The 24418-nt window shown below is 38.1% G+C and overlaps 3 protein-coding genes across 4 annotated transcripts; 2 read left to right on the top strand and 1 right to left on the bottom strand.

Moving 5' to 3' along the window:
- Positions 1-312: 312 nt before the first annotated feature.
- On the bottom strand, positions 313-23179 carry LOC143853757 (uncharacterized). The gene is made up of 2 exons (XM_077363495.1): positions 21310-23179; positions 313-3286 (listed from the first exon to the last, which is right to left on the bottom strand). Exons 1-2 carry the CDS (start codon positions 23165-23167, stop codon positions 1479-1481), a joined length of 3666 nt encoding a protein of 1221 aa, XP_077219610.1. The 5' UTR covers positions 23168-23179; the 3' UTR covers positions 313-1478.
- Positions 3952-10070, top strand: LOC143854739 (E2F-associated phosphoprotein). Of its 2 annotated transcripts, none has more exons than XM_077364848.1 (3): positions 3952-4086; positions 6288-6453; positions 9708-10070. In XM_077364848.1, exons 1-3 carry the CDS (start codon positions 4056-4058, stop codon positions 9913-9915), a joined length of 405 nt encoding a protein of 134 aa, XP_077220963.1. In that variant the 5' UTR covers positions 3952-4055; the 3' UTR covers positions 9916-10070. The 2 variants fall into 2 exon arrangements, with proteins under 2 accessions (XP_077220963.1, XP_077220962.1); XM_077364847.1 differs by having other exon boundaries at positions 9681-10070.
- On the top strand, positions 15062-16757 carry LOC143854738 (transcription factor TCP7-like). Its single transcript, XM_077364846.1, has one exon. The coding sequence runs from the start codon at positions 15136-15138 to the stop codon at positions 15745-15747; it is 612 nt and encodes a 203-aa protein (XP_077220961.1). The 5' UTR covers positions 15062-15135; the 3' UTR covers positions 15748-16757.
- Positions 23180-24418: the final 1239 nt, after the last annotated feature.

The following is a 24418-nucleotide window of genomic DNA, read 5'->3' as shown; positions in this document are numbered from 1 at the left end:
GTGAGTCACAAACTGGTTATTGGACTCAGCGGGGTCTTAAATTTTGAGTCCGATAATTGGTTTTGGGATTACAATCGGTTATAAAATACTAATTCCATAATTCCACCAAGAGACACATTAATTTGAGCCTCATTAAAAGCAAAGTGATTTTTAAGAAAGCCTATTGCTATGGATGTATATTGTGTGTGGAGATGTCTGTCATTCAAGATCCTTTAACAGCTCTTTCACTAGGCTGATATTTTTTCTAAATTCACTGAAAACCCTGAAAAGTTTTCATTTGGGAGACATCTTGTATTTTTCCAAGGATGCAAAATTATGTTATTTGGATGACATACTAAATTTTCCTGGAAATTGAAGTGTTGTTTGGTAGGTAAATTTATCAAACCAGCATGACAAAACTTTTCTCATAGGCATGCGTATCCCATGAAACCATGGCCAACCCAATGCTAGAAAACAACAAAAGGGCCCTCAAAATACCTCTCTCTCACAAGAGTTACCAAAAAACCTAGCGCCAGAGCCAATTTTTGTAGTCCCAAGAAGAGAAGGTGCAGGGCATTTTGAATTCAATTTTAGTCTAAATTCTGTCCTGTCTCTTTTTTCTGCGCAATCAATCAGTTATCTTCCTTCACTCTGTTCTATCCTCTTTTCTGTTTTAGCATATTTTTTCCAGACCAGTTTCTGTTTAGCTGTTCCACATCCATTTTTAAGCGGTTAAGCTCGAAAAAGAATCTATAATACAGAGTCCCCTCAACTTCATTTCTCTTAGCCTGAGTTCCAGTTAGCTGAAATCTGAGGGAAGTTTCCCCATTCTAATTTGAAAGAGATGCACTTGGCCAATCTGAACTTCTAATTTCCATGTAAAGAGGATTTTGGTCTGAAGAAGCATTTGGAATTTGCATAGAGAAAGACTGCTTTAGCCAAAACAAACATCAAAGGTTTAGACTACCCTCAGCAAAAGGCAAACTGTAAAATTGATAGATTGCTTTCGCCTTTTAAACTGAGAGAACTTTTCAGTGTGTAATGCAACTCATTCTTATTTCAGACAAGCCACTGAGTCCCTACACATGTTTAAAATTTTCCTTTGATACAAGGGTACGATTGGAATGGTAAACCATCACGCTAGCTAGAAGTGATGAACTGAGATTTGCACGCATTGATTCATTCTTATTTTCATTTCTTGGTAAGTAAGCTTAAGTTAGGCAGAAAATAGAATTCTGTATCCATGAGTGAGAGACTAAAACATCCCGCGATGCCTTAAGGGGTTGCAGAACTCCCATTATTTGTGCCTTTCCATGAGAGTTAATGTACATGCTGTCCCAGAAAAAACCCCTTCCTCACCACCATAATATGAGGGTCAATTGATTGACCCTCATATAACTTGTCAAGTATAGCTCCTATGGACCTTAACAAAAACTAATCTCTTTGATGGTTATATCAATCCAGTTAGTACCAGCAAATATTTTGACACCACCCTCCAACTAGACAGATCCTCCAACTTGTGATAGTAATGGTTGGCTATTGCCTATCTCCTTGACCCAGCTGCATCCAGGCATTTTCTTCACTCCTCTATTCTCCATTACTTCTCTCAACTTCTCCACACCATCCCAATTGCTTGAGTCTGCATACAAGTTAGATAACAACACATAAGTCGATGGATCTTGCTTGTCCAAAGCAAGAGCATTCTCTGCTGCTCTCTTAGCAGTCTCCAAGTCCCCATGAATCCGGCAGGCACCAAGCAAGGTCTGCCATACTAGCGCACCAGGTCGAAATGGCATACTCTTTATGAAACCCTCAGCCTCTGCAATCCGTCCCGCTCTACCAAGGAGATCCACCATACAAGCATAGTGATCTTCCCCCTGGGAAATTCCATAATCACAAGTCATGGACGAGAAATAACCCCATCCTTCATCAATAAATCCTCCCTGGCTGCAAGCATATAGCAAGCAGATGAATGTGATTTCATTTGGCTCCACATTCTCTGACCTCATCTTATCAAAAACCTCTAGAGCTTCCTTCGCGAGGCTGTTTTGGGCAAAACCCATGATCATCGTGTTCCAAGAAATAACCGAGCAATCTTTCATCGACTTAAACACCCTCCATGCAGCCTCCATGCATCCACATTTAGCATACATATCCGCAAGCGCATTATCAACACAGTCATCCATTTCATCTCCTAGCTTAATTCTCAAACTATGTACCTTCTTTCCCTCCTCAAGTGAAACCAAACTAGCACAAGCACTAAGGGCGGTCGCTATTGTGAATTCATTAGGCTCAACACCCATCAACTTCATTTGTTCAATGAACTTAAGTGCTTTGTTTGGTTGCCCACATTGCAAGCACCCAGAAGCCATATGGGTCCACGAAACCATATCCTTTTCGTGCATCTCATCAAATGCTTTCAGACCTTCAATCAAATCCTGATTCTTTAAGTACATATCGAGTAAAGAATTCCCCACACAAATATCGTTTCCATGTCCATACTTAACAAGCTGAGCATGCACTTGCAAGCCATTTTTTAGACTCAAAAGAGCACCCAGGCTCGTAAGAATGCTAGCGAACGTGAACTTATCAGGCTTCACTCCAAGATAATTCATCCTGCACCAAAAGCTCCAAATTCCATAGAAAGAAAATTGCAAGTACCCTGCGATCATCGTGTTCCAAGAAACAATGTCTTTCTCATGACATTTCTCGAATAATTCTTCGGCTTCCACCAATTTCCCATGCCGGATCAAGATGTCGAGGAATGCATTTGTCAAAAATATGTTCGATTCAAAGCCAAATTGAATAATTCGCGCATAAATTTGGTACGCATGGGACAAATTCTTGGACATGGAGCAGGCATTGAGAACACTAACAAGGGTGAATTCATTAGGCTTTACCCCGGCCTGTTGCATACGTCTAAATAGAGAAAGAGCTTCTTTTGGGTGGCCAAGTTGAGCAAAACCCGCAATAAGGGCAGACCAAGATACCACATTCCGCTCAGGCATTTCATCAAATAGTTGGAGACCTTGAACGAGATCTCTACATTTGCAGTACATGTTGAGTAGATGATTGTGCAGGAAAATGGAGGAAAGCATGGAATTTTTTATGAGTTTGGCGTGAATTGCTCTGCCCTTATCTAAGCAAGAGGTTTGAGCACATCTCTGTAAGAAAATGGAGTAATTTTGTTCCTCCATGCTCATGTCTTCATGTATCTTTGATGCCAGAATTGAACGGACATTTCTTGGAATAGTTGGGGAGTGGAATTTGCAGAGGGTAATAATCGAACGTTGCATTTGTTTTGTATCTCATTGCCTTACCATGACTGACCGTTACTTTTCAAAAAAGCATACGGACACGAACTATGATAGGTATTCTTCTGGTTTGTCAAGCCTTTGTTTTTGGAGGGAAAACTTAAATAAGAATGGAGGGGGCGTTCGGGGCAACAAATGGGGATGATAAATCATAAATTTTTTACTTTGAGCTACTCTTTTACACCTGGACAGCCCCCTCTTTAGTCATTGATACACTGACAGGGGATGTTCCTAGTGATCAAAAGGGGCGGATATATCATTTCCCAAAAAATTTAATAAGATGAACGGTTTCGATCTCACGAGATTTTATATGGTAATAAGCCCTTATAGTCCCGAACTTTTCAAAAAGTACTGTACGGACCCACTATAGGATGATCCAAACCGTCCATGTAATGGGCCACAACGTAAATACGTTGTTCCCTAAAAATCATTTCCATAGGATGATCCTAGCCCTCCGATCTATATAGATTTCCATAATATCTGGTTTATAGATCGGAGGGTTGGGATCATCCTTTGGAAATGATTTTTTTGGGCGCAGCCTATTTATGCTGTGGCCAATCACATGGACGGTTTGGATCATCTTATAGTGTGGTCCGTACTGTTTATTTTTAAAAATAGGGGACTATAAGTCTATAACTCTATAAGGGCTTACACCATATAAAAACTCTAATTTAACATACATGGGCCCACAATGGGGCCCACATATCGCCTTTTATCGAAGCAACATCTCTCTCTCTCTCTCTCTCTCCCTCCCTCTCTCTCATGGAGTTGCCTACTGATTCGCACGAAATAGGTAATCTCATGTTCATTCACCTTATTGAGTGATTAATTAATCTTATTGGGTGATTAGTTATTTGATTACTTTGATTATCCGATGAAATGGGGTTTAGGTTTTCTTCGTTTCTTTACTAGAGATTACAGAAAAATTAGGGCTCGTTTCCCCCCTTTTGTTTTCTTTTTTCATATAAAATGGCAATTTTTAAAAAAAAAATCAAGCTCCAGTTCTAAACTAACGTATTATTTTGGTATAGCATTTTGGTTTTGTTTTTTAACCAGTGGCCTTTCTTATGACTATTTGATTTTATTTTTTTTGATTTAGTATAAGAAAACTTAAGAATTCTTGAAAATTTCTACATTTTGTAATGATCTAAAACTCTATAACTTAGGGTATTTTTATTAATCTAATTGATTTCTTAGTTTTGAAATACTAAATAGTTGATGGGAAGGGCTTAATTTAGAAATCTTATGTGAACTAAATATATGGACTCTTATGTTATTACATGTACTTGAGGTTATTTATTGAGGCTATGTGACATTTTTATTGTTTGTTTGGGTTTATGCTAAAGTTGATGTTTTAGTGAAATTTGAGCCCTTAAAAATTGTATTTTTTACCAACATTTCAATCTAAGAAGGACCAAATTGCATCCTTAGGCCCTGTTTGGATTGCAAGATTTTTATAGAAAAGTTTGGAAGTGAAAAACTTTTCCTAAATTTCATGCTTTTTAATTGTTTGATTACAAATAAAATGACTTCAAGTCTTGAACCACAGTAGATTGAGTTTTGTTTAGAGGGACCTTCACTTTATAATTATATTCCTTTAAATAAGCCATCACTATATCATTTCTCTCTTACTATGGTAGACGAAAAAAAATTCCTACAATTTTTTTTTCCCTGAGGAATATTTTTCCTGCTATCCGAACGGGGCCTTAAGATTGGTGGAACAGTCAGTTAATTGAGTGTGATAATTGAGTTGGATAAGTATGTTTGACTAGTGTTTAGAAACATGGACTTCTTGGTAAAAGTAACTAATGGTAAAACTAATTCAACTTAGGCAAGTACATGATTGATGGCGACACAGTCAATTTTTTTTCCTGAACTCGGCTCAGTCAAGGGCGTTTTTGATTGACTTGGCATGCAAAACACAGACTTGGATGCTGGATCGACTCTGGCAATCTGATGACTTGCGTTGGTCATTTTTAAACAGTGTGTTTGGCTGTGTAGTGTGCTGTTGATTTTTTGTGAAGATGCTTTGGGTTATCTCTGTATACAATTTGTCAGCACTCTTGGGGTTATTCTTACTTCATGTCAATTGTTGATTATATTCATTTATGTGTCATTTATAGTAAAAAAATAATTAAAGCATCGGTATAATTCCATGCTTAATTTCTTTTTGGTTTTCCTTGTTTCCTTTTTCTGGATCAGCTGTGTTACAAGTTCACCAATGGGTCAATTTGGTCTTGGATCATGCCCAAAAGTTTCAGCTCTCCCAGATGCCATCTTCACCACTTAGATGCCATGCTTTTACCTTTCCAGCCACTTTAAGACTATACACACACACCTAAGAGCACCCCTGCGCGGCATATCCATACAAGACCCGAGTTTGATTGGTTATTACCAAAGATTCAAAACTCAAATCTTAACTTGTGCTCGACGAGGCTAGAGCTTGAAAATATTATTCTAGAATACTTTGTCGAGTAACCGATCATTTTTTCTAGTTGATCTTAGAGTATGTTTTTTTCCCAAGTTTTCAACTAGTCAATGGAGTTTTCTAGCCTTAGTTGAATGAAGTAACCCCTCAACTTAACCCAAATCTTGAATCTTGCTTCATTCAAGTTTACCAAATGAGATTTTGGAGTACTACATTGAGTTAGTACTATTGACTAGTTCTTTCCATTCAATTCTTTGAATTAAATTCCCTTTGTAAGTCTCAAAATCTTAATTGGATATCAAGATAGTCAATATATAGATATGGTATGACTTATTTTGATTAAAACATTTGTCAGATGCCAGCCTCCCTTAGATTCCTTTCCCTCTGCATTTCTTGTGCCTTTGAGCTGACTTTCAATGTTATGTCCATGCTATCAATATTGGCTGATAACATTTCCATTATAAAGTAGCTTCAGGATATCTGATTTGATTTCTATGAAATCTCTTGTTATAAATTAGCATGTGAAATTAATTTTTAGTCCCACTGTTGGTCTGTTCTTTTTTCAGTTTCCGATGATGATGAAATAGACTACTCTGTCAAGCCAGAATTTTATGATCCAATTCTGGATGAAAAAGATGAACTATGGGTACGTAATAAAACAAAAGGCTGCAGTTCTGATGCTATGCTTAGCTGCCCAGCTTGTTTCACCACCCTTTGCTTGGATTGCCAAAGGTATGTGCGTCGAAACATCTTTGTTTTTTGTTTTCCTTTATCAAGGTACTTACTTTAGGTATTAGCTTAGAGGGATGCCCACACTTCTTAGACATAAATATACTCATACAATAGGCATGGAAAATGCCCTTATTATTGGATTGGTTAAGAAAGAAGATCAATACTTCATCTGCCCAGTGTAAAGAGCAACTTGGTGACAACTTTACAAAGCTGATTGTGGGGGGGTGTGGCTTAGAAGCAATGTTTTAAATTTTGGTTTCGCTCGGCATGGAAACAAGAAAGTTTTGGTTTCGGTTGGAAATTTCCTTGGAAATCTTGTAAAATTATAGAAATGTATGGAAACATGTGCAAATGATTGACATTTGAGATGAAACTTCAAGAAGTACTAGAATAAGGACAAATACATGCTAAAAGTTATCACATAAGCAAAAAAATTACCCATAATAGTTTGACAACATAAAAAAAGCAACCATTCAAAAAAAAAACCCAACATAAAAAAAAGCTTAATAGCATGCACTGCCCCTCATGTCTAATAATTCACTCCATACTATGTTTCATATGTAATTCATATAAGTATTTATGTATAATACATACATCACATTTCAAATGCAGTTTATATCAATATAATTACGTAACGCGTATCGATATAGTATACTACTAATACACTTACGATTTTAGTTTCGCTCTGTGTTTTTGTTTCGCTATGTGTTTTGGTGGGGATGGAAACAGAATGATTTCGGTCTTTCGTATCAATTTCAGTGGAAATTTAAAACTATGGTTAGAAGTGGGTTATTATGTGTAGTACTTACCCAATAAGGGAATTTGCGTATTATGGTTCATTCACTTAATATAAAAGCATTAGAGAGGGAGGTCTACTTTTTTTAATCAACACTTCTTTCTCTTATTTTCTATTCTCTTATCTCTCTCGACCCTTTATTAAACTAACACTAAGAAAACATAAGATTAAGCATCTTCAGTCTTCAACAAACATGAAATAATAACTATGCTTTTTTTTTAATGGTAATTAGATAACTGTGCATTCATCAATCTAAGCTATAATTATGGACTTATCCTCTTCTTCTCTTTGGAAGCCCATGATAGCACGACTTCTCTAGGTATCTCCAGTCTTTAATTTGCAATGGGAAAGATAAACCAATAAGCATTCAATGAAATACAAAATTAGAAGGAGAGTTTTTTTGGGTTTTAGGTTTAGTGGGGGGTAACAACAAATATTAATTACAGAATACGTAAAAAGAAGAGTTAATAATAAAAGAGGTATTAATTACAGAATACTTAAAAGAAGAATTAATAATAAAAGAGGTATTAAAACATTATTTAGTTAATAGGATTTATAATAAGTATTTCACACTTGACACTATACAAAAATGTGTCAATGTGCGTACATTAAAGTGGCAGTTTACCTGTGTCAAAAGGCATGCTGACACATGTCGACACGCATGTCAGCAATAAATTCATAATGTCGAGTAAATCATAGGTCAATCACATACATTTCTTCTAGATAACTAGTCTCCCGTTAAAAGTTTGCCATGCAAGGCACACTACTGAAGATATGGCTTTGGGGGAAGCAAAATTATTCCAAATGTTGGGAAAATGTTTTTCCGAAGGGACAACCAATCGAACATGGTAAGATTTGATCGAGAATATACCAGTAACAAGTTCACAATGTTCTCTTTTTATAAATCTTAAGGCCAGTAACAAGATCATACCGAGAGGGCGTAAGTGTATCATACCTAGAGGGTTTAAGGGTTTTTCATCCAAATCGTCTTATCCATTTTAAACTCGTATCATCTTTCTACTTCTCTGGATGGTAACAATTAGCATCACAACCTTCCAACTATTTCAGTACAATGGTCCCATCACCTTGTGCAACATGTTTCTATGTACTTTTTTCTGGCTACAGCTAATAGCTTAAGGCATAGGGTACATAGATCCTACCTAGTGAGGAAATCTATTCGCGATATTCTATTTTATTTATTTATTTTTTGCATAAATTAAGCAAAAAAGTGATATAGTATGTGAAAACCCTAGAAAGACAGAAGGAAAGTGTTAAGGCTGTATTCTTAGTTCAACTCTGATATTATTACAACCATGGGCTTATTTATTAGAAGATTCAACCTTGATTTTAAAAATACTAAAATTAGAAACTTCCCAAGCTATGATGAGATCTCACAGACTACAAAAGCTTTAAACAAATTAGGAACTACCCTACAATTATGGAACAATAAAACTGTGTCAAACGTCCGACTCAAAATTGACTCTTCAAGTGGGACGGTTTTGCAACATTGATAGTCCGAATTTGCCTTGCAAAATTAGGTTGCACCGGCCACCGACTACATCAGTTCCCTCTGGTTAGAAAGAATACTTACTTCAAGGTCCGCTCAGGAGTCATGACTCTCATGAGTGAGCATCTTTGAATCGAAAATCTAGGTGGGTGCGTTTTCCATGAGCCGCCAACCTCCTTGTGTGTGGCAAGGAGTGTCCATGTCAATATGTTTGGGTTAACTTGATCTAATACCTTTTGTCTGTGTATCATATTGACTTGCATGATTTGAGTCACGATGGACAATTTTTATATGTTTTCTACTCGAATAATAAATCTCGAAGTATTATCATGTCGCTATACAGATTCTAGATTTGCTGGTATGGACAATTTTGCAAAGGAAAAGAGGTTAGCGATTTGGAGAACACCCCCCCCCCCCCCACCCCCCTCCCTCCCCCCCACCCCCAAAAAAAAAAAAAAAAAAACAAATGTTCTGAAGCTCAATGTCGATAGTTGCTCTCTTTGCAATCTCAGCAAAGTAGGGTTTTTAGAGATAGTAATGGCACTATCATCTGCAACTTTTTTGGGCCGAAAATCGGCCTCTACCGAAGTAGAGGTTCATGCTCATTACTATGGTATGAGCTTATTTAGGGATCAAATGGAAGGCAATCTAGAAGGGGATTCTTCAAATGTTATTTTTTGGGTTTGAGGCACAAACATTGGTTCATGGAATTTAGCTAAGTTTTGGATCAGATTAGTTCTATGACGATATTTTCCTTTCTTTTGTTCATGTTCCTTGGATTGCCAATGATCTGGCGAATCGGTTGACTAATCCGAGGCATTGAGGGACTCAGATTACTGCGAGTCCTATCTCATCATTGATGTGAATATGTAATTCTCTATTTTGCTCTGAATATTGTTATCTTCATTTTTTTGGATCTTGTAGGCATGAAAAATATGTGACCCAATACAGGGCCATGTTTGTTGTCAATTGCAAGATCAAGAATGATCAGATACTACGGCAGAGCGAGCGAAAGCCGAGGAAGGGAACCAGCAGCACAGGTTCTGAACGTGATGTGATATTCAGGCCAGTTTGCTGTTCAGTTTGTTCCACAGAAGTGGGAGTCTTCGACGAAGATGAGGTTTATCATTTCTTTAATGTTCTTCCTAGTGAATCTTGAACAGTCTACTTATAGTGCAAAGAATGAGTTAGTGACTTACTGTCCGATTGGTTTTTTAGTGAATTTTAATGGAGCCTTCAAACATCTCACTAGAAAAGTGTTGAGAGAATAGTGGCATCATCAAAACAAGGGAGTGTGGTTATAATTTCCCTGAATATGGATCTTTGAGTTGGAAGAGTGCCTGTACTGCTATTACAAATTGCAGGTATATACATAGATACACACATTTAGGATTGTAAAAATATTCAAAAACACCAATATTTTAGTAGGATTGCTGAAGCACCCTTGCAAAAATCAAGGGGCGCCCTCATTTGGCTGAACGTCACCGAAGTGCATTTATAATGGCTGCAAAGTCGGAGTTTGGTGAGTTGCAGCCAATGAAATCACAAAATATTTATTTCTGAGAGGGATTAATATGATTAATATTTGTGACTTATTCAAGTTCTGTGATGGGAATGGTTTCAAATGTTTTAGTTTAGCGATGGATCTGAACATCTGTGAATGGGCCCAGGTTAACCTATTCATGAGTTACTTTAAGCATGACTTACTAGTGTCTTTTAGAAATGATTGAGACCCAGATAGAACTCACCCTTAAAAGCTAGCCATCAGGGAGAAGGTGCCCAAGTCCTTATAAACCCATACACACTACCAAACTTTTCCGATGCAGGATCTTTTGCGTGGAACCCGCAACACAAACGAGCAAAATTTGGGACTTTGAAAATAGAAGCCCGTAGCATTCTGGTATTTTTATCCAAAACAGACTGCAATAAAATTTTTTTTGAAAAATTGTTAAAAAAATATATCCAAAACAGACTGCAATAAATTATTTTTGGAAAAATTGTTAAAAAAAATGCAAACATTTGTTGATGTTGTCAATCAATGGTACCTTTTCAAGTACTGTAAAAGAGAGGAGCTGTCAGGTACAGTAAGAGATGCATTTGGCCGAAAATACCCCTCTCTTTTGAAAACATAGTTTTACTTTTACCCATCACATCCACCTCTCTCTCTCTCTCTCCATATATGGGACAAAAAACCTAGAAGAGAAGGGAAGGGTAAAGTCCAATATTTTTGAAAAAAATACAATGGATCAACTTCACTGGATGATCCAAACCATTCATTTGGTGGTCCACAACTTAACAAAGTTGCTCCATGTAGTCCATCACCTAACCCTGCGATCTTTAAAGGTAGGGGTTATTTCACAATTATTTCTTTGGGTTTTGCTAACGAGTGCCTTGTTGGGGGCATTTAATTGCCCTTAGAATCATGATTTTACACATAATTTGAGATTTTCTACACATCTTTTGGGATTTTATTTATCAAAACATGTGTAAAATCATGATCCCAAGGGCAATTAAATGCCCCTTAACATGTGCCCTTAGGGCACTCGCTAAGGTCACTTGTTAGCAAAACCCTTATTTTTTTAAATGGGAGTTCTTCTATAACGAGATTTTATATGGTGTGACTTGTGAGGCATCTATAAATAGGGCAGTTAGGAACTTAGGATAATTCTATGGTAATGATTTTTAGTACAACCTATTATCGTGTGGCCCAACAAATGGACGGTTTGGATCATCGCCGTACAATACTTTTTGTATACATGCTGAGTATGAATACCTAAGCCACTATCAATACACTCATGATCACTTTTACACTATATGAGCCTTTATTTACACTCTTGGAACCACTATTTACACTCTTGGAACCACTAAATTGTGATTCTGAGGTCTACACAATGGTTCCAAGTGTATACATATTGATTATAAGTACCTAAACCACTTTTAATACACTAATCATCACTTTTATAATGCATGAACCCCTATTTACGTTCTTGGAACCACAATTTACACTCTTGGAACCATAACGTACACTCTTGGAACCACTATTTACACTCTTGGAACCACTAAATTGTGGTTACGAGGTCTACGTAATGGTTCCGATTGTACGTATACTCATTATGAGTACTTAAGCCACTATTAATACACTCATGATCACTTTTGCAACATTCGAAACTACTAAATTGTGGTTCCGATAATGGTTCCGATTGTATACATACTTAGTATAAGTACCTAAACCACTATCAATACACTCATAATCACTTTTACAATGTATGAATCCCTAATTTTCCCTCTTGGAACCATAATTTATATTTTTAGAACTACTAAATTGTGGTTCCGAGATCTGCGTAATGGTTCCAAGTGTATACATACTGCTTATGAGTACCTAAACCACTTTTAATACACTCATGATCACTTTTACAATGCATAAATCCCTATTTACACTCTTGGAACCATAACTTACACTCTTTGAACCACTATTTACACTCTTGAAACTACTAAATTGTGGTTCCGAGGTCTACATAATAGTTCTGATTGTACGTATGCTGATTATGAGTACCTAAGCCACTATTAATACACTCATGATCACTTTTGCAACCTTTGAAACCACTAAATTGTGGTTCCGATAATGGTTCTGATTGTATACATACTTAGTATGAGTACATAAACCACTATCAATACACTCATAATTACTTTTACAATGTATGAACCCATAATTTCCCCTCTTGGAACCATAATTTATACTTTTGGAACTACTAAATTGTGGTTCCGAGATCTGCATAATGGTTCCAAGTGTATACATACTGCTTATGAGTACCTAAACCACTTTTAATACACTCATGATCACTTTTACAATGCACGAATCCCTATTTACACTCTTGGAACCATAACTTACACCCTTGGAACCACTATTTACACTCTTGAAACTACTAAATTGTGGTTCCGAGGTCTACGTAATGGTTCTGATTGTACGTATACTCCACTATTAATACACTCATGATCACTTTTGCAACCTTTGAAATCACTAAATTGTGGTTCCGATAATGGTTCCGATTGTATACATACTAAGTATGAGTACCTAAACCACTATCAATACACTCATAATCACTTTTACAATGTATGAACCCCTAATTTTCCCTCTTGGAACCATAATTTACACTCTTGGAACCTCTATTTACACTCTTGGAACCACTAAATTGTGGTTCCGAGATCTACGTAATGGTTCCAAGTGTATACATACTAATTATGAGTACCTAAACCACTTTTAATACACTCATGATCACTTTTACAATGCATGAATCGCTATTTACACTCTTGGAAGCATAATTTACACTCTTGGAAGCATAATTTACACTCTTGGAACAACTATTTACTAGGGGTAGCCAACCGGTTCGGTTCTCGGTTCTCGGTTCCTTTTTTTTCGGTTCTCGGTTCTCGGTTCCATGAACCGTAAGAACCGAACCGAACCGTAGTACACAGTAGGACCGAACCGAACCGGACCGAACATAATCGGTTCGGTCCGGTCCGGTTCTTCGGTTCTAATGGCTAATTATTAATTATTAATTATAATTTATAAAAACTTTTAATTAAAGTTATAATATAAGTTACTTTCTTATTATAAGAATAGTATTAACTATTACTTATTAATACTATAAGTAATTTATATTATTAAGTATATGTATAATAGAAATATAAAAATATTATATATATATATATATATATATTCAAAGTTCGGTTTTTCGGTTCCGGAACCGAACCGAGAACATTAGACCCGGAACCGAACTGAATAAGTTCGGTTCTTCATCAGTGGAACCGAACCGGACCAAAAATATTTTTTACAGTTCGGTTCCGGTTCGGTTCTTTGGTTCTGGCCACCCCTACTATTTACACTCTTGGAACCACTAAATTGTGGTTCCGAGGTCTACGTAATGGTTCCAACTGTATAAATGGGTTCTTATGAGTCTCTAAATAGAGTAACCAAATAGGCTGGATAACGGGTTTGATAATGGGTTTACAACCATTGAACCATATAGAACTTTAGAACCATTCAACCATTGAGAGAGAGAGAGATGAGAATAACCAAACAAATACACCACTATAGAGAGGATGAGAATAAACAAAATCACAAAAAAAACATAGAAACAACATCTAAAATCTAAGCACTAAATTGTCAAAAATAGACCTAACGAAGCACCCAAAGGAAACTCAAGAGAACCAATGGGGTTTTCTTTCAAAAGCCAATGGAGATGGAGCTTACAAAAGATGGCAATGGCAAGCTTCCATGGCCTTTCATGGAGTTTCCCAAGTTTGGGAAGGCTTGAGGAAGAAGAAGGTGGAGGGAAAAGGTGAAAATGTAGGTGAAAAGGTGAAAAGTTAATGGGGAAAGGAGCAAAAAGGTAGAGGGAAAAAGAGGTAGGAGGGTATTCTTGTCCTAAGCCTCTTCTAAAAGTACCTGACAACCCCTTTTTTACTGAAAAACAAAAGGTACCCTTGATTCACATTACAACCTAATGTTTGCATTTTTTAATGATTTTTCCTTTTGTTTTTTAATAAGTTAGCTGGTTTTGGCTACCAGAAATTAAAGAGAGGAAAAAATTACAACCGGTAGAACATAACTTGTCTCCATAATGTTATGGATGAATAGGAAACTCTAGAGGAGTTCCTAGTTACATTCTCAAGCAAGGTTTTAAATTTCAGCCAAAATCTGAAATTTCAGACAGAAGTTTTGGATTTCGGTGAGGACCGAAAATGAAATTGTCGAAATTTTGGAAATTTCGGTGAATTTTTTTATAAAATATTAAATTTCGGCAAAAAAAAGTGACATCTTGAGCGCCTTTACCAAATTTCTACTGCGATTTTAGCTAAAATTTCAGTTTCGGTGAGGACCGAAATTACCCCGGAACCGAAATTTAAAACCTTGATCTCAAGAGGGGATGGAAGAAAGAGAAATGTCATCTCCTTTACAATTACAATAAATTTTGTAAAGAAAGAATGGAATTTATTAGAAGTTAATTAGACATTTCTCAAATTCGAAAACAGTGATATGGTAAGAATGCATATCGACAGTGACATGAATGAAAATAAGAAAGAAAAATATCCACATCGCCATCCTCCCATCAAATCAAATTCGACAAAATAGTGAAACCCATTTTCATAATCGATGGCATTTTCGTGATTCTAATTCACAGAAGTCCCAATTTCACAGAATCCTGCGTAACTGAGGTGGGTCCCAGCATAACTGAGGTGGGTCCCACGACCCCATGTGCCTTCGTACCTGGCTGTCTCCCCCGACTCCCCACTCCCCACTCCTTCCTCTCAATCATTAGAGCCCCCTTCTTCCCAAAACCCCCCAAAATCTCTCTCTCTCTCTCTCTCTCTCTCTCTTATGTCTACATTAGACGGCGTGAGTAACGGAGCTCTAACGGTAGTTACAGACACTGCCGGAGCCCTAACGGTGAAAAAGCCACCGTCAAAAGATCGTCACAGTAAAGTCGACGGACGAGGTCGTAGAATTCGGATGCCGATAATATGCGCCGCTAGGGTTTTCCAACTAACTCGTGAGCTCGGCCACAAATCCGACGGTCAGACGATCGAGTGGCTCCTCCGCCATGCTGAGCCGTCAATCATCGCTGCCACCGGCTCCGGCACCACCCCCGCCACCTTCTCCTCTACTCTCTCCTCTCTAAACCAGAATCCGGCGCCGGAAAAACTCTCTCCGGCGCCTTTCATACTCGGAAAGCGGCTCCGGTCTGATGATGATTATAATGGCGCGAAGGAAGATTATGGTGGGTTTGGTGTTGGTGGGGCTGGTACCGGATTCTGGGCGGTGCCGGCTAGGTCCGATTTTGGGCAGGTGTGGAGCTTTGCGCCGGAGATTGTGATGCCGCAGGCGTCTTTGGCTAGGGTTGGGAATTACCTTCCGGTGGCGCAGGGGCATCTGAATTTTCTTGCGTCGTTGTCCGGAGGTTCAGGAAGGAGAGAGGAGGAGCCTCGCTGATGGTGATTTGGGGTGTGTTAGGGTTAGGGTTTTAGTTTGTGGATTGGAGAATTAGGGTTTGTGGAATTGTGTGAATTAATTAGTGTTTGGTGAATAGTAGTTCTTGTTTTTTCCATTCATATGTTTGGGGTTTGTGTTAGTCCAAGGGCTCAACAAGAAGCCTATGTTTTGATGATCAACAAATCAGATTTGATTTTCTATGTTATATTGTTGCACCTGGGATCACAATTTGCTTGGAGGGAAGGCTGCAAATTAGGGTTTTGGATGTGGTTGTGGGAAGGTTTTTCCTTGAGGGATTTCGACAGGGAAGGTTGGTGGGTTGTTTTGGATACTTTGATCAGTGTGGGTAGTTGAAGGGATTGGAGAATTGGGTATTGTGGGAATTCAGATGGATTACCAATGTGTGATATTCCGAAATGATCTCTGCATTGATCGTTAATTGGCTAGAATCCGTTACTTGAACTTACCTCTGGTGGGATTCAATATGGGAGAAGTAGGGTTTTAGCTATTTGGAAATTAGGATTATTAGGTTTGAATGAATTCTCTGCATTGCTGGGAACAAGCAATTACATTGTTGCTATAGCAATGATGGTAATTATGGTTGTGGTGGGTTTAGGAAGACCTCATTCAAAACTGGAAGTATCCAAATTCCCTCTGTTGCTTGCAAAAAGCTCTTTTTTTGTCTCTATCATGGTGGAAAGCTTAAAGATTTTTTCAAGATTTATTCGTGGTATGGTGAAGATGAGCTTTAGAAAGTGTTATCTAAGCCAGTTTAGTGTGGAGATTGCGTTAGGAAGATTGTGATTTCTTTTGTGTTGGTGTGGAGAATTTGAAGAAGGTTGCAGGAACGCCTCCTTTCAAAACTGTAAGTTCTTTGTATGTAGTTATAACTGTATTTTTGCAATTTTTCCTGAATTTATTAGCATCAGAATAATGGGGTTTTCTCTATGTAATGGATCGTTTGGTCGGTCTGGTTTGAATAAAAATGTCAGCTATTTTTGTTGGTAGAATTCTACTCTTGTCTTGCTTATTTTTGGTGTTATGTAAATATGAAATATCCTGTCGCCATTTTTCTTTAATTGCAGTGCCCAATCTGTGGTTATGTCAGCTATTTCTTGTGACCATATGTAGTTTATATTGTGGTCCTACTGAGTTGGCGGGTCACCTATATAATAATGTAATGCCCTGTAACATTTGTTGCTAATAGAGTGATCCTGTTGATCCTCATTGTCTTTGAGAGTGCTTCAAAGCTCAGTACAGCATTTACTTTTTCTAGTGGTTATGATGAAATGATCCAGTTCTTGAACTTTTTTGAGGGACTAAGGGAAGTTGAGGTACTGTAAAACAAACTCTGGACTAATAATTTATCTAAGCAAGGATTTGAGCTTGAGGAATGGGGGAAAACTTGATTATCAGTTATTTTGCTGTAAGCAAATCAATGAGTTTTTATTCAAGAGTCTTCCTCTTAATTAGGGGTGCAAGTTTGGCCTGTGAGCCCTGACCCGCCCTGAGCCTGAACAGGGTCAGGGTTGGAAAATCCAACCCTGAGGGCGGGCTTGGGTTCATTTTTTAGGCCCTGACTCAGGGTCGGGTCGGGCTCAGGGTTGATACCTCGGGCCAACCCGACCCGACCCTGTTTACACTTTACCTTGACCCGGCCCAACCCAACCCTATTTACACTTCATAGCATATGTGACTTACCAAACCACAAATGGTCTTAACTTATGATCATCCTATTTACATGATTTTAGGGGCATGCCCCATTTATATTGGGGCGAATGGCTTGTAGCTTCGAATAAGGTGGCCTCCACTACATTTTTATTTTTTTAAAACGGTTTGGCCTCCACTACCTATTTATGTTGTGGCCCAACAAATGAACGGTTTGGATCATCCTATTAAGTGGCTTGTACGGTATTTTTTGAAAAATACTGGACTACACAGCCACACCCCTTATAAAATTTCGCTTTTATATTATGGACAACCATGAATTTTTTTTTTTTTTTTTGAAATGGATTTTTACAAGAATTCAACTGAGTTTTCTAAGTACCCAACCACAATTTTGAGTGCTAGATCAAGTTTTTTTCAAGTTTAGAGAAAACATGAGCTCTAACTACCCAACCAAGATTTTGAGTGCTAAATCAAGTTTTTTTTAGAAGTTTTGAGAAAACGTGAGTTACTGAGTCTTGATTTAGGTGGGCTGACTTGCTGAGTTTGGGTATAGGTATCTTACTCTATTTTATGTTAGTGAACATCCTTCCATGAGCTTACTTTATGAGAATGCTTCTTATGAAACAGGAAGACAACTAAAAAAGACGGTTTGGAAGATTAAAATAGTGTCTTTTGCGCAGAACATAAACTGCAGGGGCTGGTAGAGAGTGCTCCAGATATTATTTGGATGGATACTACTTAATAGGGATATAAAGCTGTATAAGGTAGTAGGAGATTAAAATTTCTTGGGAGATATAGATATGCTGTATAAGGTAATTTCAGATTAATTATTTCTTGGGCATTCACAACCCGGGTGACAAAAATAATATGATATCGAGGTTATTAGTTGAGCAACATGCCCCGGGCCTAGCAATTCCATTAGCTAAAACTGTTCAGTACTTGCGCTTGGCACCCCTATGTTTAGCACAAGTCAGCCTTCTATCTTGCTAGTGCAAAACCCAGACTAAGAGAACACACACAATGAGTTCAGAAAAAGAGCTTTTATTACTTGAAGAATGCTTACAACTTTCTAAGATGATACATAAATGAGGGGCTCTCCCCCTTTTTATAGGCCCAAAGGGAACATTTTAGATCCCTTTCTTTTTAGAGTCTTCTAAGAATATTCTAAATATATTACTTACAAAATATCTAATCTTCTTATAGAATATTAACATGCCTAGACTCTATTATTTTACAAGGCTCTAAAAGGTTCTAGCCCTAAATTAATATAGATATATCTAGAAGGTTTTAGAATCTTCAATAAAATTCTAGATATGACTACCAAGTGCTGACATCTTCTACATAATTCTAGAGATGACTACAATGTTCTAGACTTTTCTATGAAACTTGTACAAAACTCTGGACTTCTGGTATGTTTTCCGCTTCTAAGGGTGCAAATCGGATCAATTTTGGGGAATTCAGGTTGAGCTTTTACCTTGAAATCGGGTCGGGCTAATTCCTATTCATTTTTTTAGCAAAACCTCCGCCAGAGAGTTGCACCCCTGCCATTTCTCCATTTTTATCTTGAGCCTTTCATATGCTGATAAAAGTAGATGTGGTGAGCCATGTCACCCTGACAACCAGGCCTATTTTGGAAGTGATTTTATAAAATAAATAAATTCTCACACTAGTCGAGTTATTAACTCAAGGTTATTAGTTTAATCAAATGTTTTTGTAAAACACTTCTAAAACGGGATCCTGTGCTGGAAATTAAGACAGAAGTGAAAATGACCGCTGATTTGGTCATTTTCAAATGATTTTTTTGCATTTTTTGGAATACGGGCTCTCCTTTTTGTTTCATGTGCACGTGTTGTGATAAAGGGAACCGTCTTTTTCTCCAAACGGGATTCCCGTTTTGCTTCCAAGGCTCAATGTTTTTATATCAAAAATCAAATTTATGCGGAAAAGGACGATTTGTGACCCTGGTTCATAATAAGTGTTATGTTGGTGTCTGCTAATGAGTGTGCAAACTGCAATATTTAACTCATAGATTGCAGGTACCTCGTAGATCAACGGTGTAAGTAGTCAACAAGGAAGAGACAAGCATTGGATTTGCCTGGAACTTTCCTCGTAGAATAGTGGTAAGTAGTGTTTGGTTGTCAACCTCGTATAGTAGTGGTAGAGGGTGTCATTACCAATATAGAGGGAGGAAGGGGAGAGAAAGGAGAAAAAGCATCATTTCCAAGAAATCCAAGCAAAATTCCACCTCTTTTGTAGGTTTTGGCTTAGATAATATAAGAAAGGACAAGGTTGATACATCGGCATACATGCAATGATTCGCCAAATAGACATCCTTGGTAGTCTCCAAGGATTTTAAATTTTTAATGACATATTGGCAACCAAGCAACGAGTTTTGCTGGCACCCAAAATCCAAGCACAACCCCTAACTCATCCTGGCATTTGTGCAACCAAACACAAGAGAAAGCCAGCTTTGTTCTAAACGGAAATTGCAAATTGAGAACAAGGAGTTTTGCTGATGCAGCACCCAAAATCCAAGCAAAACCCCTAAGCCAGCCTGGCATTTATGCAACCAAACACAAGTGAAAGCTTAGGTTTGTTCTAAACGAAAATTAGAAACTAAACAAAAATGACAAATTGAGAACACGTATTATTTATATAGTCCATCAGATTTTGTGATTGCATCCAAGGTCTTAAATTTGGGTTTCGGTACCGATTTCGAAATCCGAAATTTCGGCCCGAAATTTGGTATTTTGGCTCGAAATTTCGGCCAAAATTTTGTAACATTTTTTTAAAAAAATAAAAAATGGCATTTTCTCTGAATGTCAGACCGAAATTACCGAAATTTCAGAAATTTTGGATCGAAATTCCAAAATTTGGGCAGAAATTTGGAATTTCACGAAATTTCCAATTTCAATTTCGAGAAATTTCGGTTTCGGTCCCCAATCAAAATTTAAAACCATGATTGTATCTAAAAGCAAAAACAGTCAGGAGCTCCTGCTATAGGCGAAGACTATAAAGTATAGGGCGACCAAAGGTATATCTAGAAGCAAAAGCCAATCAGGAGCTCCTGATTCTTATCATCTTTGTTTTATTACTGCATAAAAAAATTGGTCATGAAGCACATACATTTTCTATGAATTGTGTTTGCCCACAATGTAAGTAATAAATAATTTAATTTTTATATTGACTTTTATATTTTGGTTTTGCATTCCAACTATCAGTGCAAGCCTCTCTTCGATGATATTGATGATCGTATCTTTTTCATTGGAACCAGCATTTTCAGGTCGTAGGCAGGCACGGTCCCAGCGCATACCCTACACCTATGAAGCACACCAATGCCTGCGCATGGCACCTGAGATGAAGATCATAAAATGTTCCCCATTACACAATTTAAGCCATCTGATTTGTGGGCATTTTCTCATTTAATGTGGACCTAGCAGTCATCTGCTTTTCTTGATCATCTTGTTCTCTCCCTCACATACCCAAAACAGAAATATTTCCATCATTCAACCCATAAACCTCACACATCCATTCGAACTCCACCAAAACATCGAATTTTTTCGCTTCTTAAAATCACATTCGAGGCCCATCAATCTATCATTTTGTTCTCAAAGTTGTTACTGAGGAGCAATCAGTCCACATTTCTGTTCCAATGGGGGCAATGTTCAGGCAGTTTGCACTCTGTTCTCTTCCTTTTAACTTGTTTTTTACAGCCAAGCTACCAAGCAGAGAACATAAAAGTGCAGGCGTGTCTCCTTTCAAACATAATTCCAGGTTCATGAGCTTTTACATGGCTCCTGTTCTTCAAGATTCACCAGGAAATTTCTTTGACACAGTGCCAATTGAAATTATTTGTCAGCAAATTGTATTATCAGCACTATTACCAGTAATTACCACAAGAACATAATCCGTCCTCGAAATGGTGGAAGCGATTCATGTCTCTTATAATGATAACCCGATTCACAATCTTCGATATTAACTTGATCGCATTGTGACAATCTCCACAAATCCGAAGGTTCTTTGTAATTCGAATTGGAGTCCCAGCAGCTGTGTTGATAAGGCCAAATGCAACAGCAAGTCTCTCACTGTGATAAGAGAGTGCAGCTTCCTTCATTTCATCTTCAACATCATGAAGCGCAAAATCTGTCAAAGGGACATAACCCAAATGTCTCATCGGCGAAGCCAATTCTTCTAACAAAGAATAAATCTTATCTGTTTGAGGATGTGTACGATCGCCAACGCCAAACCTATAAACACGGTTATTAAATTCAATCAAACTAAATCCTTGAATCTTATTTACTCCTCTTCTCGCCATCAACTCCCTCACTTTCTCTACTTCATTCCATCTAGATTTAGCTGCATAGATATTTGAGAGTAGAACATAATACCCAGCATGAGAGGGGTCTAATTGGAAAATTCGATCTGCAACTCTTTCTCCTAAACTAATATCACCATAAATTCGACAAGCACCAAGCAGAGATCCCCAAATACTTGAATCTGGTTTTAAAGGCATTTTCTCTATAAGTTCTTCGGCCTCCAACAATTGCCCTGCACGGCCAAAAAGATCCACCATACACGCATAGTGAGGGAGCTCAGGGGCAACCCCATATTCCTTGTTCATCAATTTGAAATACCTTCGACCTTCTTCCAACAATCCCGAGTGGCTGCAAGCTGAGAGAAGACAAGTAAATGTAACACAATTCGGTTTCACACCCGCTTTTATCATCTGAATGAAAATATCAATCGCCTTCCTCCCATGCCCATGAATTCCATAGGCAGCTATCATTGAACTCCAACAGACTACGTCTTTTTCCCTCGTCCTCTCAAACAAATACCGACCCAAATCCAAGCTTCCACACTTCACATACATATCAATCACCGCAGTGGCAACCAAAATGTCAGACTCAAAACCCATTTGAATCGCGTAATTATGAAACCATTCACCCTTTCTCAAAGCTCCAAGCCTACCACAAGCCAATAGAGCACTCAATAAACTGACCCTATTGGATTTAATGTTAGAACCCCGCATTAGATCGAAGAACTCCAACGTCTCACTGTTATAACCATTGTGGGCATAACCAGAAATCATCGAAGTCCACGAAACTAAATCTCTCTCAGGCATTTTATCAAACACTATACGTGCATCCTCAACACAGCCACATTTTGCATACATATCAACCAAAGCAGCATCAACAAAGAGATCATTACTACACCCACAACATATAACGTGCTGGTGAATGTGCTTACCCATCGGCAGAGCAGATAATCCTGCGCACGATTTAAGTGCGAAAGGGAAAGCAAACTTATCAGGCCTTAAACCAGTATTTATCATCTGGGAATATAACTTTATGGACTGATGAAACAACCCTTGAGTAGCATAACCCCTTATCATCATATTCCATAAGAAGCTACATGGTCTGGGTATTTTATGAAACAGGTGAAATGCATAGTCGAGACAACCAAATGAGATGTATAAAAGGGTAGCTTTTGTCCACAAACATGATATGTGTTGGAGCCCATGAACAAAGATTTTGGCATGGGCTTGTTTGAGATGATTCAAATGGGTGCATGTTTGTAAGAAAGAAGAGATTCTGAGGGTGATTTGAACTTGATTGCTTGAATTCTCACTGCTAAGAAAACTATTAGAATTTGAAAGGGTGGTCATGCGAAGGAATGGACCCGGGTTGAGATATTGGTTGTTAATATTAAATTGGAGGGGTTTAAGAAAATAAGGAAGTGGTTTTTTCGTCATAAGAGAGAAAATCTAGAGATAAAAAACAACTAAACAAGGAGTGGTGGGTGGACATGACCAAAACAAGGGGTGGATAATATAATTAATGGGAGGGCTAATATCATTCGCCAGAGGCAAATGTTCCTATCCTTTGATTGAGTCAAGCAGTGGGACCGCGCTCGTGGTCCCACTTCTTGTGCCAATACGGGTTTGACTACAATGACGATAAAGGGTCATACATTGGGTCTCAAGTAGGGACACGTGTGTGTGATCGGGACCGTTGATCTTGTAGACCATCATGGGTGGTCCTACAAGATCATGGTCTTCGTCCCATGGCGATCGGATATCCCAATCGTGAGATTAAGGCCTACAAAAATCAATGCTTTTATCCCCATGAAACCCTAAACAGGGCCGTAAAAGATCAAGGGGATAGGATCATCTAGACACCCCCAATAGTGGGCCCACCAAAATGAACTAATGAGATCATTTATACACACTCAATGACCAATGTGTATAGGATGAAGGGTAAAAAGTGGAATTTTTTTTGGTCCCAAAGGGTGACGTGTGTGGAATCTAGACCGTTGATCTTGTATAACATCGCTGGGCAAAACAAATGAACTTAGTTCAATCACTATAAAAATGCAACAGTCTAGAGTTTCTCCATACTTATTGTCACAGAGATCAATGGATCCAATCATGGTCACAGTGTACAAGCAGGGCCCAACAAGTGAATGGTAGCAAGAAGTATCTGTTAAGGAGGAGCATAATGGTCCAACAAGTGAATGGTTCCATCTGTCTACAGATGGAAGGGTTAGAATCATCCTATAAAGATGATATTAAGGGCACATCCTACTTATGTTGGGGCCCAGCATGTGAATGGTTTGGACCTTCAATAAAGGTCGGCCTTACTTCTTTCTCCTCTTTTTTCTTTTTTTGTAAAAAACTGGTACGTGTGGGCACCATAAGGGACCCCCATCCATGGAACCCATTCAGATGTTTGAAAATATTTTTCACTTGATGGCATCTAGAATGGGTTCCAGGAGTGAAGGATTGGGATCATGCTGAATTATATCAGTGGTGGGACCCACATATTTGGACTTAAGGAAAGTGATATTTACACCCCTTTTAATCACCTGGGACACCCGGCACCAATGTATCAATGACCCGGAGGGGGGATGTACTTGACGTCAGAAAAATCCAGTGGTTTTGAATGCCACGTACATTGGCGTTGGGTGTCCCTAGTGATCAAAAGAGGCGTAAATAACTAAATAT

The sequence above is a fragment of the Tasmannia lanceolata genome, unplaced genomic scaffold (genome assembly GCF_043159265.1).
Source record: "Tasmannia lanceolata isolate RefF3 unplaced genomic scaffold, GAP_Taslan_0.1 ptg000020l, whole genome shotgun sequence".
Classification (NCBI taxonomy): domain Eukaryota; kingdom Viridiplantae; phylum Streptophyta; class Magnoliopsida; order Canellales; family Winteraceae; genus Tasmannia; species Tasmannia lanceolata.
The sequence above is the reverse complement of the archived record's forward strand: the minus strand, read 5'-3'. Positions and strand labels throughout refer to the sequence as shown.